This window comes from Phaseolus vulgaris, chromosome 5, assembly GCF_051622355.1.
Source record: "Phaseolus vulgaris cultivar YP4 chromosome 5, ASM5162235v1, whole genome shotgun sequence".
In the NCBI taxonomy this organism is placed as follows: domain Eukaryota; kingdom Viridiplantae; phylum Streptophyta; class Magnoliopsida; order Fabales; family Fabaceae; genus Phaseolus; species Phaseolus vulgaris.
This window is the reverse complement of record NC_143502.1, coordinates 34,559,453-34,577,908: the sequence shown is the minus strand read 5'-3', so window position 1 is coordinate 34,577,908 and position 18,456 is coordinate 34,559,453. Positions and strand designations below refer to the sequence as shown.

Genomic DNA, 18,456 nt, shown 5'->3' with positions numbered 1-18,456 from the left:
AGTTCCAACAATCACCAACTCAAATGAGTAAAAAATGTGTCACTTCAAACTACTGTTTAAAAAATTCAATGACACAAGAAAAATACAACACTGACTTCAATTACAACAATGAAGCATTTATACAAACACGTTAGTTGCAGTTTAACCAACACACAATTGTTTAAACAATCAACGCTTCAATGAAACAATACAAAAATAATTTGATCAATGACGCACGAAAATCACCAACCTCCCCATGCAATTTAGTGGAAACACTCGCGTAGTATCATCGTTGAGTAATTCCAAACATCACAAACTAATTTTGTTCACTGAAAATCCACAAATCCTTCGTTTTCCAATTTTAGGTCGCCATAAACTGCTACTTCTGTTCACCGATGTAAGTATCCAAAAACCACAACAGTATTATTGTTCACAAATCACACTAATTTACTTTATCACCATTTCCCAATGGTAGGTTTTTAAGAACGTGCAAGAATAATGAAAAACAAGATGAACAAATGAAACATGACAACACATAGTTCTTCCTTTGAGAAAACAAAATTAATTGGTGAGTTCTTCGTGTGCCTATCTCACTGGAAAACACCATGTTCATTCGTTGATTAAGATCGCACCATTTCTATGATGAAGTTTCGCCAAAAATCGTCCACGAATAAGGAAGCACAGAAAAACACAAATGTGTGATGCGGAAAAGGTGTAGAAACAGAGCGAAAGTACTCTTCACACCATAAAAAACGCAGGAAGAATATTGGTTGAGAGATGAAAATCAGAAAAGTTAGAAATGATTTATCTCTACAAATCCTCACTGGAGCAACAAAGTTGGATTTGCCTCTAAAATAAAACACTCATGTGTTGGTTTCTTCAAGGAAGAAGAGTGAAGCGTGTAAAAGAGAGTTTCAAGTGAAGAATTGTGAAGAGTGAACGTGACCATGCACTGGAGTTTTTAAAAGAAAAAAAAAAATACTTTACTGCGGTCATATGAAAAATCGCAGACACTTATCAGAGGTTTAAGAAACTTCTACTACGTGTATGTCTTACTAGAGGTTATGATAACCTCCATTAATAAATCTTTTCTAAAATTATAAATTTTTGTAGTGTATGCTATTTTCTTGGTGTAGAAGTTACTAGTATCCCAATCACAAATTCCCCTTTCCCAAAAAAAAGTATATCATTGATCTTCTTTCCATAGAAAAATGTTCACAGCTACACCACAACCAACCTCTATGGTTTCCAATCTTAAATTCACTACAAATGATTTGTCCTTTGTATTTAACCCTTTTCACTACAAATCAATAATTGAAGAACTTCAATATGTTATTATTACATGACCAAATATCTTGTATGTTACTAAAAAAGTTTGTCAATTTATGTATCATCATCAATTTCATCACTAGAAGACAATGAAATTTACCTTAAAGGCAACCTACATTATGGCCTATGAAGCTCTGACACGATCTTGAGGCTTTGTTTTCACGCTTCAGATGCATTGTCAAGATGGACACACTATAGATACATGAACGACGTGGAGTTGGATACACCTATTTGAACCAGACACAACTATGTTCTTGGATGTGTCAGAGATTATATAGTCCACCTCCTTAGATATGTTTATTACACAAAAAAATCTCACGCGAATCCATTCTCATTAAAAGAAATTTAAAAAAAAATAAAGAAATGAAGACTATATCCCATTTTATGAGGAAGATGGAATTTGAATACACAATAAATTACACAGAAATTTTTTTAAAAAAAGTTACACTTTTGTTTCTATTATGTTAAGTTCTATCAGCTACAACTAACAAAAGAGCGTGTTGAGTAGCAATATAATATAGTCCTTACCAAGTTGTAATCTTGCACAAGAAAATAAAAAATAAAAAAAATAACGGGACTGAAAAAAAGAAAAGATAAGACATATTTTAAATAACTTTTTTTATCCTTAAATAAAATACCATTAAATTAGGTAGCAGTACTTATTTTTTTTAATTGAAAAAAGCACACCTTATTAAACACGCATTCGCTGTAGCCATTCTTGAAAAATGTAATTTGCAACCTCAACATTAATTGTCAAACAATGCCTTTGATTTTGAATTTATTTATTTTTTATTTAATTTATATTTTTCCCCAATTTAAATTTAAATATAATTTATTATGCAATTATATAATATTATGTATTTTTTTAATAATTAAATATTTTATTTTATTTTATTTTATTTTTAAATTATAAGCATAAAAATATTTTTTTATAATTGTTAAATAGTAAATTAAATTTTTATTAAAGATTAATATTATAAAAAGATACACTAAACTTTTACTTAAGAAAAAAATTAAATATTAAATATAATATTTTTATAATAATCATATTAAAATAAAAAAAATAACCTTAAATAAATAACATAATAATTAAATATTTTTCTATACTTATAGATTAGTTTTTATTAGATGAAATTCTTTGATTTTTATATTTAAGTCAATTTTTTTATATTTAATTTATTTTATTATAGAAAATTAAGATGAATATACCTAATTAAACTATCCAACAACAACAAGATGATAATATTTTTTATAATGATCATATTTAAATTAAAAGAATAAATAACCTTAAATAACATAATAATTGAATATTATTTTAGAAATATATAATATATTATAGTATTATTAGTTTTTAAGTTGTTACATCTTTTATTTTTTATATTCATAAATTAGTTTCTTTCAGATTAGTTTATTTGATTTTTATATTTAAGTATTTTTTATATTTAATTTATTTTTCTTATAGGAAATTAAGATGATTATACTTAATCGATTTATCGAACAAGAAGATGAAACAAAACCTTTGTGTAGACATGTTTCAAAGTTAAGAAAAAATCTCGATGGTGGAAATAATTATATGATCAAATGTAGTATGTGTGATTTCTCATTTAATGGATCTACACTAAGAGCTCATTTATTAAAAATTATGAAAGTAGGAGTTATAATTTGTACAAACTGTGACTCAGTCAAAACTTGTTGAGTTTAAAAAATTAGACAATGAAGCATCATTGAAAATTCAAAGAAAAAAAATGTTTATGTATAACCTGTATATGATGAAGCAAGTGTTAACCCAAAACATAAAGGTTATTTACAAGATTATATTCAAGTGAGAGATACTCTTAATTATAAAATTGTGATGATGTTTTATTCTTCAGGACTATCATTTTATATAGTAAGAATTCCTTACTATATAAGTGTATTTTCTTATGCAATTAATACTTCTAATCTTTTTAAATATGTACCACCAACATATAATAAATTGAGAGATCTTTTTAATTTCAAAAGAAAGAAGTCACGTAGAAAATCTTCTCCAACCTATAAGAAACTTATGGAATAAAAAAAGTGGGACAATGGTTAGTGATGGGTGGAGAATACCACTTATAAATTTTATGGCTAGTGGACCAATATTTTTGAAGTCAATAGATGAATCTGGTTAGATAAATGATAAAGATTTGATTGCTAAACACATGATGTTGGAGATCCCACATCGCCTAGAAATTAGAGTCTTTCATAATATATAAATGAGTGCAAACCTCACCTCATTGAGCCGGTTTTATGAGGTTGAAAAATATTTATGAAGCATAAAATACTGAAAGAAATAGTGATACTTATCAACAATGTTCTTAGAAACTCCGTTGACTGATAATTGGTGGATGGAGATTGATTACATGCTTTTACTGTCCTTATTTATGATGTTCTTAGAAAAAATATACGAATATGACCACTATTCACTTAGTATAAGAAATGTGGGATTCAATGATTGAAAATGCGAGAAAGATCATGTACCAATATGAAAGAAAGACAAAAGCTGAAATTTCATCATTTTATGATGTGGTAAACTCAATATTAATTTATATTTGGACTAAGAGTAGGACATCTTTTCATTATCTTACTCATTATTTAAATCAAATATAATACATTATAAAGTTAAATTATTTATGATATCATAAATTTATAATATTATGTTAATTTATGTTTTATATACTTTTAATGTAAATATTATAGAAGATTCACAACAACTTACCCCACATCAAGATGTGAAACTTACTCTCATAAAATGAATAAATGTTTTAAAAGATACTTTGATGATAATGCAGATGGAAGGAGACAAGTAAATATAAAATTTGCAAATTTTTAAGATAGAAAAGAAAATTTTACAGATGTAAAACAGATGCAAAATCATGGTTGATTGTTGATGTGTATATGAATAATTGCACGGTATTTCCGCTATGGAGTGTATCTGGGCGACAATCTAATTGCACGGTATTTCCGCAATAGCAGTCGTTCTCAATGAGATTGTTTGGTTCAATCTCTTCTACATGAGCTACATATGCCCAGTGCAACTCCTACTACTGTTCTGTGTGATAATCTTGGGGCTGTTTTATTATTCTGTTATCGTATGGCTATATATTGACCTCTGCGATAATAATGTGAAATACTTTCATTCTCTCACGTAAACTTTTGTTCATCACGTCCTCTTTTGTTAATATAGACATGAATGAAAATAAGAATTAATTACAACTATAAAAATATGAATTAAAGAAAATATAATAGGTTTCCTATCATGTACTTTTTTTTTTACAATTGGTGACTCTGTAAGTACTAATTTGTTCTGGTAATCAACGAAAACGGACAACCATATAGAATTACAAAGCTTGAATGTGTACATGGGTACAAGAATTTTCATTTCAAATTTTCATCATCAAGGACTAACAAAATCGCCAGGATGCACAATGAATAATATTTCTATATCAACAATACGGAAGCTATCATCAAACAAATGGGTTTAATTTAATCTCTAGTGCTCTGCAACATAGTATGGTTTAGTGAACCATTAAATAATAATAATAATAATTTGTGAACTACACATGAGTGCGAGGAGTGACAAGGCATGGCTAAAATTCTCTGAAGCTGATTGAACAAAACCTCCTTGCATGTGAATGTTGGAAGGGTTAGCACTTTGAATATGGAGGAATCTAATTGGGCCCTCCTTGGTGACATGCAATCATGCATGAAATTCTTTGTAGATATAAATCATCTTCAAATATCACTTCCATTTCCATTATTATTTATTCATTTGATTCACTTTGTTGAGATTCCTTCCTGATCATATTTATTAAGTACAAGACCACTTCTGACATTGCTGGCCTAAATTCTGGCTCCGACTGCATAAGATACACATATAAGGCCAAGAGTCCAATTCCAAGACAGAGATTGGTAAGCAAAGCGAAACTTCTAAATTCATAGAAAGAAGCTTACCTGAACACATCTAGAAATAATGTCTGCAAAATTTGACAATGATTTGGCAGGGTAATCTCCTTTTAGAGAAGGATCGACCATCTTTGATAATGCATCAATGTCATGCAGTTGTGGAATAGCCCACCTCACCAGAAACTGCTCCCCTCGAGCACGTGTTCTGTCCAAGATTTTCAGTATAGATGAAGTAACTCAAACAGATGAAAAATAGAGGCTGAAGTACTTCAGTTATTTGCTCTCACCTGTCGTAGGACTGACGGCCTGTCAAAAGTTCTAACATAACCACTCCAAAGCTGTAAACATCACTTTGGTATGTGTAAATTCCTGACTCAAACTCTGGAGCTCCATAGCCATAAGCTGCTAGCAGTTGTCCTGAGAACTGAAAATGCTTGGAATGTTATATAATGCAAATTACGATGGTTTTTTTTTTTTATGAAATGCTAATCACTATTGATATATGCAGTTGCACAATACTTCAGAGGAAACAGCCAAATAGAAGTTTACATTTCACACGGAGCATGTTCCTTTAGGACAATTTTGAAGTTTTCTTTGAGTGAAAATATTTGTTAATCTTTTCGCTACAAATTATCAATATTCATATGCCTATGTTAATAATTCAAATTCAGAGTTATTGCCTCGCAATGATGGAGGGGAGGGACCTTAAACATAACATGAAATTACAATAATCTGCAATGACTACTAGGTTAGTCCACACGAAGTGTGTATTCTTTTACCAGTGCCTCATAATGCAGAATATTTATACATTATGCAATAATTTCTTACCTGACTTACATAACCTTTAGTTATTAATGGAGCCAAACCACAATCAGATAGACGAACAGAAACATCATCATCAAGGAGAATGTTAGCAGACTTGAAATTTCTGTGTACAACAGGTGGCGCACACTGCTCATGCAAGTACCTTGTCAGAGAACAGCATTACAGTGTTAGATTCAGAAAGTAGCACATCAATACACATTATCGTCTATGGACAACTATTATAATGTTTTGGCAACCTAAATCTCAAATTGTTCTACCATCTAATACTGAACTGATCCCAAGTTTCTGGTAAAAAAATTCCAGCATTAAATTAATCCACTGAGAAATAATTGAAAATCCAGGCAGAAGAAATTAAATATGAGAACGGAAACATTCAAGTGACTATATACAAAAAATTGACAGCTAGGGGAAAATATTTTTCCCTATTGTCTACACTTGATAGTTAATTGACTTACTCTAAGGCTCTAGCTGCACCGAGTGCTATTCGAATGCGAGCATTCCATGACAGTCTAGTTTTGAATTCATCATCTGAATGGAGTGCATCCTGCAGCGAACCATTGCTACAGTACTCATAAATAAGAAGCCTTTGACCATGCTCTGCACAATATCCAATAAGCTCAACAATATTTGCATGCCGGATTCTGTCAATGTTGTTTATCAAATCAAGAAACTCATCATCTGTTTGGTGATCAGAAACTCTCTTGTCTAGTTTCTTCACAGCAAGTATCTAACAATTCATATAATGAAAGTGAATGTCAAGTTTGAGTCCCAATCACCATAAATATGTAATTTACAAGTGTTCGGGGGCAAAGGAAACACAAATGGAGAAACTTGGATCAAAATGCATTCAAACATGTCAGTACCTAAACATGCGCTAAAATAAATATCATCCATCCAGATAAGAGAACATCTAAGATATTACAGAAACAAAATAATATTAATGTGATCATAGTAGTAACCTAATGGTGATTAAAGTTTAGGAAAATAAATCATAAACCATAACAATGAAGTAGACAAGTTAAACACACAAAAAGTCAGTGTCTACGACTTTTCATCAGTAAATTCCATATACATCAATGCAATTAAGATGAAAAAATCGGACCTTTCCATCAGGAAGCTCTGCCTTATACACAGTCCCCAGCATCCCTAAACCTATAAGATTGTCTTGAGAAAAGCTATTTGTATACTGTTGAAGGGATGCAATGGTAAAAGTTTTTGCAAAAGTGGGAGGAACTGGACTTCTTTTGGGAGGATTGAAGTTAGCCCCTTTGCGGAATGAGGTTGGTTCAACAAGCACACTCTCAGTAGTAAGTGGTGGAGGTGGAGGAGGTGGTGGTGGAGAAGGCATGGAATATACACCCAGTGAACTCATATCCATCTCATGATCTAACAGCTTTGGGAGTGTTCCCATTCTTTGTTCATCCTTCTCTTTCTCGCCTTGTAGCTTTGGAATTGCCCTCACTCTCCTTGCCTCCTCTTGATGATCCCTTTTCAGCCTAACCACAGCACCTTTTGGTACTGTTAAGTTAAATAAATAAAAAAAGATTAGAAAGTGCAATGGTTATATTAGTGAAATCCTAACAACGAAAATTAAATATCAGAAACAAAGTTAAGAGAGACCAAAAGTTATATTTATTTGCCTTTCTCAGTTTGACTAGGTGGTTGGACAGAATCCTCATATTCTCTAGGATTATGTCTTTCACCTCCATATGTGCCAACTTGATGTTGCTTGGAACTTTTGTTAACCTTTTCTCTTCTGCTACTTCTACATCTCGGAACAAAGAGAAGAAGTCCCAGTACTACAATAACAAACATCAATATACCAGAAATAGATATCCAAACCACCCTTTTGGTGTTCTTTTTCGATTTCACAGAATTTGATTCATTTGCTACAGTTGGTCCATCCGTAGGTTTAGTAGGTAAACGTCCAGAGGATGGAGTCCCAGAAACCACAGTTCCTGATGGCGATACCGTCACTGGAGAATGAGGTGGACGTGCTGGGGCTATAGTAGCATTGACATTAAGATTAAACGGGTTTCCATCATTTCTGCATAAATCACCATCAGTTATTGAAGTGCCAAAACTACATATGCATAATACTTTTTCAAGACACACTATCACTGAAATTACTGATGTGATCGAATTCAGTAAAGAAACAGAGAATAAAGGACATTTTGATTAATACTTTTGTTATCAAAAACACACCCACAATTGCACATCTGAAATTGTATGTCTCAAAACCTTCACTTGAGACTTTCTCTTTACCGTAAATTATGTGTAGTTTCAATCGTCTGACTGTATAAGTGGAGGCAGCGCAACACCCAATTGGTTGCTTTTCTGAATACTTACAACACTGCACGTCTTGGTAGTTAACAGGATCACAAATATTTCCATGAAAATGAATTACAATTCACACAAGTCTATGTCCATCTTCACATTTTTCTAACACAGAAAGTATCTTAATTAAGCATAAAGAAGCAATACTTCAAGGTTTTCACCTAAAGTTTGGGATGCTTAACAGCTTCGGGGGTATTGGTCCAACAAACTGGTTGTTCTCAACATTCCTGTTCAAATAGGCAGAGTAGGCACACATTTAAAAGAGAATAAATGTGATTAAAAAGTTAAGGCCATCAAATTCTATATAAAATTCAAATGGTTCAAAAATCCCTACAACCCTTATCAACAACAGTTCTTTACATTAGTTGGTAAAAAAAAATAATTAATCACTACATTTTCACCAAATTTATTTTCAGTTCCCATAATCTGAATATTAGTTTCTATTATTTATTTAATTTGGATTTTGGTCCCTGCCATTAAAAAATAAGATATTTGTCTAGTATTTTTCATTTTCTTAGATTTTAATCATTGTCATTTTTACTTATTAAGGTTATCTTTGTGAAGAAATTATCTTTAAACTTTCCCATTATTAAAGCACTGGTCTCTCAGGGATCAAAATCTTATTGGATGAAACTGTAGGAACTGATTTTTATTTTAACCAAACTAAAATCATACAAAATTTATAAGAAGCGTGTTAAGAGAAGTACAAATCTTGCAGTGGAAGGTCTTGTAAAACATCCAGGGTCCCAGATAGGTTATTGTTTTGTAAATGTCTGCAAATGAAGAAGTTAGATTGATTGCAGAGAACAGAGAAATACGTTAAAAAAGTAATCTTATTTGGGCAAGATACTCACACGCTGGTCAGAGCTGACAAGTTCTCCATTGATGGAGGCAATTCCCCACTCAAATTATTATTAGATAAATCTCTGCACAGCAGTTCACGGTTCACCAAATAAGTTTTATATGTAATGAAGCTAAAACGATCTCCATGCAAAGTTATATGTACGTAGTTGAAGAATAATTCAATTAGTCCCTACAGATTGATCAATTGAGTAAGAGACTGAAATGCATCTGGTATTTCTCCTGTTAAAAGATTGTTGTTAAGAGACCTGAAAGGGGATAATTCAATCTCATTTAAATAAACTTGCATAACAGTTAACATCTATCATTAGAACTTGATAGAGACACAAAATGGAATAAACTCACATGTCACTCAATTCAGTCAACGTAGATAAAGAGGCTGGAATACCACCAGTGAACTGGTTATCTGAAAGAAAGCTGCAAAAGTACAAACCATCAATTTATTTTGCACGAATGTGTTGGAAGAAATAGTATCACAAAGTTTGTCACCACATACAAGTGTTGCAAAGTGACTGGCAAACTGGATGGAATACTTCCCCCAATGTGATTGTTGTTTAGAACTCTGCCCCAGAAACATGAAAGAAAAGGAAAAGGTAATGCAGGAGAAACAGTGAGGAAGAACGACCACTGAAATTCATGAACCGAGGAAATGCACTACAGATGCAGACATACACATTAACAAATGGACTTGTTCATGCCATGCACATGCCTGAGGACACCCAGAAAGATGGATGAAAAGCAAGCCAGCAAGAGGGGAGCAAAGAGAGAGAGGTATTTACATTGCTCTGATAGAAACAAAACTTCCTAAGCCGTCACCCAGTTCTCCTCCCAAGTTTGCACCATTCAGAGTTCTGTCATGAATGACAAAGAGCAACTGGTTATTTATTTTGTGACCTTTCAATCAATGTGAAGTAAAGCAAGAGAAAGTGGTTACGTACATTTCTTGAATGACTGAACCATTACATCGAACACCTTGCCACGCTTGTCCGCACGGGTCACCTCCACTAGGAACCCACCCAGGAAGAACAGGGTTGCCCAATGCAGTATATAAGTTATTTATTGCTGCAACTGCTCCAATTACAAAACTTTAACACTCTTAGGACGCACCACAGATAGATGAAAACAATCAAGAAATAATGTGTTAAGAGTAACAGAACAAACATCATAATTCCACCCCATGCCACATATTTAGTAGCCATTGCACATTGCCCAAGCTAAAGGCATGATACTTAAAAAAAAAGTAGTCATGAGAGACTGAGGCAGAAGCAGAACCACAAGATTATATAATTTTGATTTAAATGAGAAACTCTTAGCATGACACATAACAAAAGAGGCACAGAAGGACAATTATCAACCCAAATCATCACTTTAGAGAAAAATAGGTGAGGACAAAAAGGAGATTGAATCATTACCATCAGAGGGATCAGTGTCTGCATGTGAAAACTGGACTATGCAGATCAACAGAAATCCCAATAGAACTTCGCCATGGATCTTCACTCTCTTGTACTGTGAACCAGATCTCTCCTCACCGGTTCTTCCAAGCTCAATGTTAATCTTCTGCTCACTACTTTCCCTTGAAAGCAATCGCCTTACCATCCTCTTCTGAAAATTCAATCCCCCAAAAACACTAAAACAAAGCCGTTATTCCACAAGCATAAAAAGATAAAGTTGAGTAGAGTACTATAAAACATGAACATGAGGGATTAATCTGAGAAACAAATATGAACTTACGTAAGAGAGAAACTGAACAAGGTTGGGAAATAATGCTGAAAATCTCGATATCAAAACCATAAGCTAACAGAAAAAATGAAGTTTAGTTTGTAGAGTCTGTAAATAAACTTAACGTCTAAGATTCAGAGCTTATTTAGTAGTTTGAGTGGTGAACGTAAGCACAAAAGCTTTTGGCATAAAGAATATAATAATAATAATAATGATGAAAAGTGATTGAAAATTGTGGCAAAAATCCCAAGCTTTTGAAAAAGCTGGAAACAAGAGGAAAAGCTGCTCTGAGGGAAATTCTATTATGAAAAACAAACAACAAACAATCTATTCTCTCTCTAAAAACTAGAGAGAAGTGGAATGAGGGGAGTGAGTGTGCTTCTGCTGTTTGAGGAGTGTCTTATTATGGAATGGTGAAATTAGTGTTGCCACGCTCCCTGGTGAACGCGTAAGGTTACTCTACCACGACATGCTGCCCATGTTTGATGTTTAATAATAGAGTGCTTATTGTGTGTAGTTGTGCCTTGTCTTGTCCCCTTGTACAACCGGTCAATTATTTTGTCAAATACAACAACTATATCCATCGTGCTTCTGCTGTTTAGTGAGAAGAAAATTGGATTTGTGACAGAAACACTTCTCATTAAATTGAAAAATAAATTATAGTACCCAATTTAAATAAAGAAAATATATTATATGTTTCTTAATTAATAATTTTTATGTATTTTTCAAGTACTCGCTTTTACTAGTATTAATTAACATTAATTCATTTTCTATGGTTATGATGTGGGAGCTGCTCATTTTAACATATGCACGGTGATGGAGAGTGCAATCAAGTGCCGTGGCTCCGCGTGACCTTGATGAATTGGCCTACTGCACTAATTTTTGTTTTGTTTTGAATACTCTTGGCAATTTTTAACTTACAGAATTATTGTTATTAGAAAAACTTTAATTTCTTATTAAAAAAATGTAACAATTTACCTTGGGATCATGTAAAAAAAAATTAATCTGGATTATTTAGATTATTTTTTATTTCACCTGTTTAGGTTACCGTTTAACTAAGCAAAATGGATTCTTTTTAATCGGCTCATTTTTTAAATAATAATTATGAAGTTAATAAATAAAAGTGATATTATTCTATTGAAGCATATATACTAATTTACATATTAAATTAGTATCTAAAAATTAAAATAACTGTATTTATTGATTTATATATTTTGTTTCTAATTTTCCAAATTTCAAATTGTTTTTAATCTTTTTTTTTAATTATTTTAAAAGTCCATTAATCTAATTTGAGTCAGACAGAACTCAAAAAGTTCATTTAGAATATATAGATGTAACTGTTGATTCAACTGTCAGGGAATCAAATAAAAAATGGTTTACTTTGAGTTTAAGTATTTTTGGTAATAAATAAATGTTAATATTTGAGAAAAAAAATTATTTTTTTATCTCTGTACTGATCAAACTTATATTTAGTTTACTTTAATATCTAGTGTTTGTCCCTTACAAATTGAAGATAATACATTTTCAACTCTTGAAAATAAGAGGTTGTTATTTTTTTTTTGTTAATTTTATTAGTGATATTATCACATATTACATAAAAATTTATTTTTTTAAAATTAGACACCTAATTTTATTCATTTGACAAATATAGAAACTAAAATCAATTTTAATTAGAAGTACGTACTAATTTTATAAAATCAAAAGCACGTGAACAAAAGCACCTTTTCATGAATAAAACGAAATTGCATGCTTTCTTTAGCAAATTAGCAAGAAAAAAAGTATATAAATCTCTACAGTTTCATTTTTATATGTTGAAACTTAACAAAATTACACGAAGAATTATGTTTACATTGTGTTCAAAATTGTTTACAATTAGAATTGAAATAAAATATAAATATTTTATTATTAAAATGTAAAGTTTATAAACACTAAAAGTTATTTAAACTTTATTTCAAAAGTTAATTATTTAAAAAAAATCTAGAAATATAATAGATTTGATTTTTTTTTTGAAGATTGTAGTCTCTTATAGGATTATAGGAATCTTGATGGAGAATGGAACATATATATCTAATTATAATTTTTTTTTAATTAAGTTTCTCTTCATCCATTTTTCTTAAGTTAGTTTTGAGAAATTTTTGTATGTATGAAGGACTTTGATGCATGTGGGATTTATAAAATAAATGTGGGTCTTTGTTAGTCCAGGATCGAGTATGTTTAGATCATTTATTAGAAATATCTGTGTATAGGTTTGACATTTCTATGAGTTATGTGACATTGGAGATTGGTTTTGGGTTGAATAAGCTAACACAAATAGAAAAAGTTACTTTTGTTTTCAATAGTATCTTAGAGTAGACAATTGGGATATAAAGGTAACGCGGTCGCATTGTTTTGAAACTTTTGGAGGAATTTGTGTGTTGATTGAATTGTAATTGAAATAAAATTCTATCTTGCTTTGAATGTTTTGAAATTTTGGTTGTATGTATGATTTTATGTTAGAATATTGTATATGGGATAAATTTGGTTCACGTTGATATTGTTATTCAATGTTTGGTAGAAAAATGAATTGAAAACTTAGCCTAAACCAAGTACGACTCATACCTTATCCTTTAGAATTTATAATTTTATGCAGATTCACTGGATGAGTCTAATGATCGTCAGGCGAAATTAATTTAAGTAAGAACATGGACGAGCTATTTAAATAAAAACTCTTAGTGATTTGGTTGATGGGTGAGACAACTCTCACTGGAAAAAAAATTGAATAATTGAGAGATTTGGTCACTAAGATATTTATGAAAAACACTTAATGGTGTAGTCATAAGGTGACTGAAAGTTATTGGGTGTGTCGATGCCTTTGGTTGGGCTAGCAGAATGGTGGTTGGGCAAAGTGCAACATGGGTTTAATTTGCTAGTGGAGCAAAAGGCTAGCGGGATGAGATTTATAAACTTTGAAGAAATATAGTTTTAGGTATAACTACATTTTGTGTCCTTACATTTAGGATCAATATTCAATTTACTACGGTGGTTTTTTAAAAAATCAATTTGATCCGAAGGTTTTTTAAAAAATATACAATTTGGTTCCTTTCGTTAAATTTTCACGAACGATGTTTACTTTTGATGATGTGGCACACAATGTGGGACAATAATGCATAGATGGAGTCCACATGTTATGAACCCTAAGTCTCTTCCCCTTTTCGACCCCCTCACTACAACAACCTTGCATCTTCGCAACCCTCGTCGTCGACCTCTGCCTTCGCAGCATGCACATCCTCTCCTCCCATGCGCTCCCCGCCTCGGCCTTCGCCTCCTCCACTACACATCCTCTAGTCAGCCTCTTTGCTGCGGGATGCGCCATTGAGTATTTGGCCAACAACTTTACTGTTATCTATATATTTTTAATAATCTTTTCCTTCTGTTAAATGTTTTAAAATACCCTCAAAATCAAATTCATAATGTTTTGTAATACCCTTAATGTTGTCAGAAGCTTATGCAATACCCTCAATGTGGAGATTGCGAATTCATATTGGGACCAGAAATAAAGAGGGATGATTGAAAAAAGAGGGAAATGTAAGGGTGAATTTGAAGGAAGGGTTTGAGGGTTAAGATATGAGGATAAAAATTGTTTTTGGTTGTGACGCAAAATATGATAAATAAGTCACTTTTACGAGAGTGGCCTAGGAAGATGGTTAGGGTTGAGAGGGAGGGGGGAGAGGAAAGAGTACACAGGGTTGAGGGTGATGACAAGGCTCTGATGGGGAGATATGTGTACATAACCGTGATCACTCTTGCCACATCATTAGTAGCAGTTAACGTCGTTTGTGGAAATTTAAAAGAAGGGACCAAATTACATACTTAAAAAAAACTTAGGACTAAATTAATTTTTTTTAAAAACCATGGTAGTAAATTGAATATTGACCCTAAATGTAAGACCAAAAAGGTAATTGTACCATATTTTTAAATGTTCAAATATATTTACCTATTGTTATATTTAAACATTTTTATATTGTAATGAATGATGAATTTTTAATTTATTAGCATTTAAAATCAGTTTGATGTATATGTATAAACTAAAATTTATGATGGTTTGGTTGTGATATAACACGTGGTGTTATGAACATAGTTATTTTTAGGAATGGAATACTATGTTAAGATGTTTAGGTTGTGAATTGATTTTGGGACTTTGAAGGAGATGATCTATACTATATTAATATATGACTTACATAGAGAAAAATGTTAGGTGGTGAGAGTCGAAAGAGATTTATATAACTTAGTGTGTTGTGTGAAAAAGAATTAAGTTTGGTAAGTCATAATGAATTTACTCGGTCACATAAGTGTAGTCCCTGTTATGTATCTCTATCATGATGACAACTTAGTGAATTTAGTATGAAAAATGCAAATCTTTGAATCTTATTTAACATGTGAATATTCCTAAAGTAGAGTTAAGTGTTTTGTGATGTTAATGTCTTTGAATTATGATATGAGAGGTAGCTAGTTGAGTTAAACACTTGATTATGATAAATGTTAATCTTATAAATTAAAATTGTATCCATTAAAATATATGGATAAAATGTGATTGAAATACGTGTATATGATTTAATTAATACATATTAAAACTCTAGTTCACCTTGTTATATAGTTTATTATCAACTATGATGATTGTGTTATAGGGAAGCATGATATTGCATAAAAAATGTCTCAATATAGATAGACTAAGGGGTTATAAAATGATTTTATTATGTTTTGTATATTTTTCTTTTATCATGGGTATATTTTTCTTTTATGCATGTGTGTATATGTATTTTGATTTTCTATTAAAAAAATTATCTTAAAATATTTAGAATAATAAATATATATATATAGGTAAATATAAGTGTGATGAGTATAATAAAGGAACTTTAAATGATATAATTGTAATAACAAATGTTACATAAAACATTAGAAATATTTGTGGATGAAATTTAAGGAGAATGTAAATATATTCCTTTCAAATATTTGCATATTTTCATAAGTTAAAAGTAATAACAAGGTGAAATTTATGTGAGGATTGAGATTTTATACATGGATCACAATTATACTTAGACTAATAAATTTGACCAGTAGTATATTAAAACAAATGTTATACACGGGTAAGAATGTAACGAATTTGAAAAGAGTTTATTTAGGTGAGAGCCGCCAGTTTTTTATGCTCTTCACGTGTTGAACTCAATGATTGTGAAGGACTTTGTGTCAGTAATCTAATACCCACTCAATTTTATACGATTTCTCATTTTTTTCTGTAAGAAGGTAACAACATATAAATTTGTAACCCCAAAAATCATTTTTAGAAAATAGAATAAAAATAGCCTACAACCAAAATATTAATCAAAATACACATGCTTTTCTAAAGGTCAGCATTCACATTCGTTTTAGAAATAACGATTTTAGAAAATTTAAAATATTTTTAAAATGTTATTTCTAGTAATATAAAATATTAATACAAAATTTTAATTTTATATTAAAGTTAATACATTATTATAATATTTTGATTTTTTCAAAATTTTATCCAAAAGATTTATTCCTTAATATTTTTAGAATAATTAACTACAATAAAATTTATAAATTGAAATAAAAAAAATTAATGATTTTATTTAATATTATAAATGTTCATTTAAAAATAAAAATAAAAATGTAGTAAATTTACAATTATAGTTATATAAGAAAAAGTATGTAATTGTATATTGTATATTCTTTTTAACTTTAAGATATATTTAAAGATAAAATAAAAATATGAAATGTATACATCAAATAGATGATTTCTTTTAAATATTGTTATATTTATATAATAATAACATTGAAAAACAATAAAAAAAATAATCAATAAAATGGTAATTGAATAATAAATAAATTAACATAAATTATGAATTATATTTATATATACAACTCATTTATTTATTTATTTTGTTCATTATGGTAAAATCATAGTGTATGAAGTCATGAAATATGTCTTCAATAGTAGTCTAACAATCTAAAAAATCTTTCTTGTTCCGATATCTTTCAAGAAAATAAGAAAGTATCTTGCCTTCGACTAAGAATGGATCATGACAACAAGTTCAATGTTATTTTTTATTTAAACATATTTGTGGATGAATTTGAAGCCAATAATTATTAAAGAACAATTATATTCTAATTTGAGACCTCTTTTAGGTATTTGTAATCTAACGCTTTCACCACATTTTCCTAAAGATATGGGTGAATATGGAAGTTTATTTTGTGCTAATTTTTTTTGGATTAAAATCAATTGAAGGTGGTACAAAAAATGTTTGGACCATAGAGAAAATAAAAGCAAGTAAAATAAATATTTTCTTATAACACAAATATACAGAGATCACAATCCTCAATTAAATTTGACTTCAACTAATTTTTAGAAAGTAAAAGACCAAGATTTTGGTTCCGAATTCCGATGAATGCAAGAAAAGAACAAAAGAAAAGGAAACGAATGGGCATCTTTGACAACCAAGGCCATCGTATTGGCTGTGACGCATATGTGTCTGCACCCTCACAACAAGACAAATTGCCCACTGCTTCAAATCGAAACGTGTGCCTCTTCCTTAGTGCTGCTAATTTTTTTTTTATTTTTATCTTTATCTAATCTAATGTTAGATCATTAGAAAGTACACTCTTTATTATAAACATATGATAAATAAATAAAAAATCTATTAAGTACCCAGCCATAAACTATAACTTATTGGATCAGAAACTCTTTTACTTGTCTAAAAACCAAATTTATAATAAACAATACATACAACAACTTAATATTTTGATTTTCTTGGGAACGTATTTCGTATGATAAGATTACAAAATAATATTATATAGAATATATATTATGTAATGTAATAAAGGTATAAAATAGATACCCACGTGACCAGAAGAATAACCTCATCAAGTGTCAACTAATTTTGTGAAAGCCACATCAATCAAAACTCAAATTAGAATCGGTTTTCTTTATATCTCCTTTATCTATTATATAGGGATATTTATTATTGAACCCTCATCATTTCAATTTGCAATTCTATAAATTTGACTAACATCTCTTCACTAACATGAGTGTTCCAAATACATTTTCATTAACTCCACTTTAAAAATTTCCCATCAAATTACTTATATAAAAACCATTTAATTCATGCTTAAATAAGATAAAAGGAATCAACACGTGTAAAAACACTTATTTACCAAAGTTAATATACAATATTTTACTATCAAACGTTGTTTATAAAAGTGCAATACCATTTTTTAAATTAAAACGAATAGATAAACAACACTTGTAAAAGGAGCCATTATTTATTTAAATAACAGAAGAAATAGACAACAGTTTTAATCCAACAATTGCTGTATATTCTTTCTTACAATCGCTATCTACACCGTCGTTATTAACCTTAATTTCAAGTTCCGTGTCACTTATGTTTTTGTTCTCTATGTTTTCTTTCTTTTTCTTCGCGCTCTCTT

At 30.4% G+C, this 18,456-nt stretch overlaps 1 protein-coding gene across 4 annotated transcripts; it reads right to left on the bottom strand.

Annotated features, from left to right (window-relative positions):
• Positions 1-4,670: 4,670 nt before the first annotated feature.
• Positions 4,671-11,528, bottom strand: LOC137835482 (protein STRUBBELIG-RECEPTOR FAMILY 3). Of its 4 annotated transcripts, none has more exons than XM_068644010.2 (17): positions 10,990-11,528; positions 10,671-10,860; positions 10,197-10,326; positions 10,038-10,109; positions 9,755-9,820; positions 9,604-9,675; positions 9,435-9,506; positions 9,252-9,323; positions 9,105-9,170; positions 8,559-8,624; positions 7,701-8,107; positions 7,163-7,578; positions 6,516-6,787; positions 6,064-6,202; positions 5,523-5,659; positions 5,284-5,440; positions 4,671-5,189 (listed from the first exon to the last, which is right to left on the bottom strand). In XM_068644010.2, the coding sequence occupies exons 1-17, from the start codon at positions 11,047-11,049 to the stop codon at positions 5,094-5,096; spliced, it is 2,490 nt and encodes an 829-aa protein (XP_068500111.1). In that variant the 5' UTR covers positions 11,050-11,528; the 3' UTR covers positions 4,671-5,093. The 4 variants fall into 4 exon arrangements, with proteins under 4 accessions (XP_068500111.1, XP_068500112.1, XP_090158581.1 ...); XM_068644011.2 differs by having other exon boundaries at positions 10,671-10,885; positions 10,990-11,483; XM_090302455.1 differs by having other exon boundaries at positions 9,931-10,109; positions 10,990-11,348.
• Between the last annotated feature and the right edge of the window lie 6,928 nt (positions 11,529-18,456).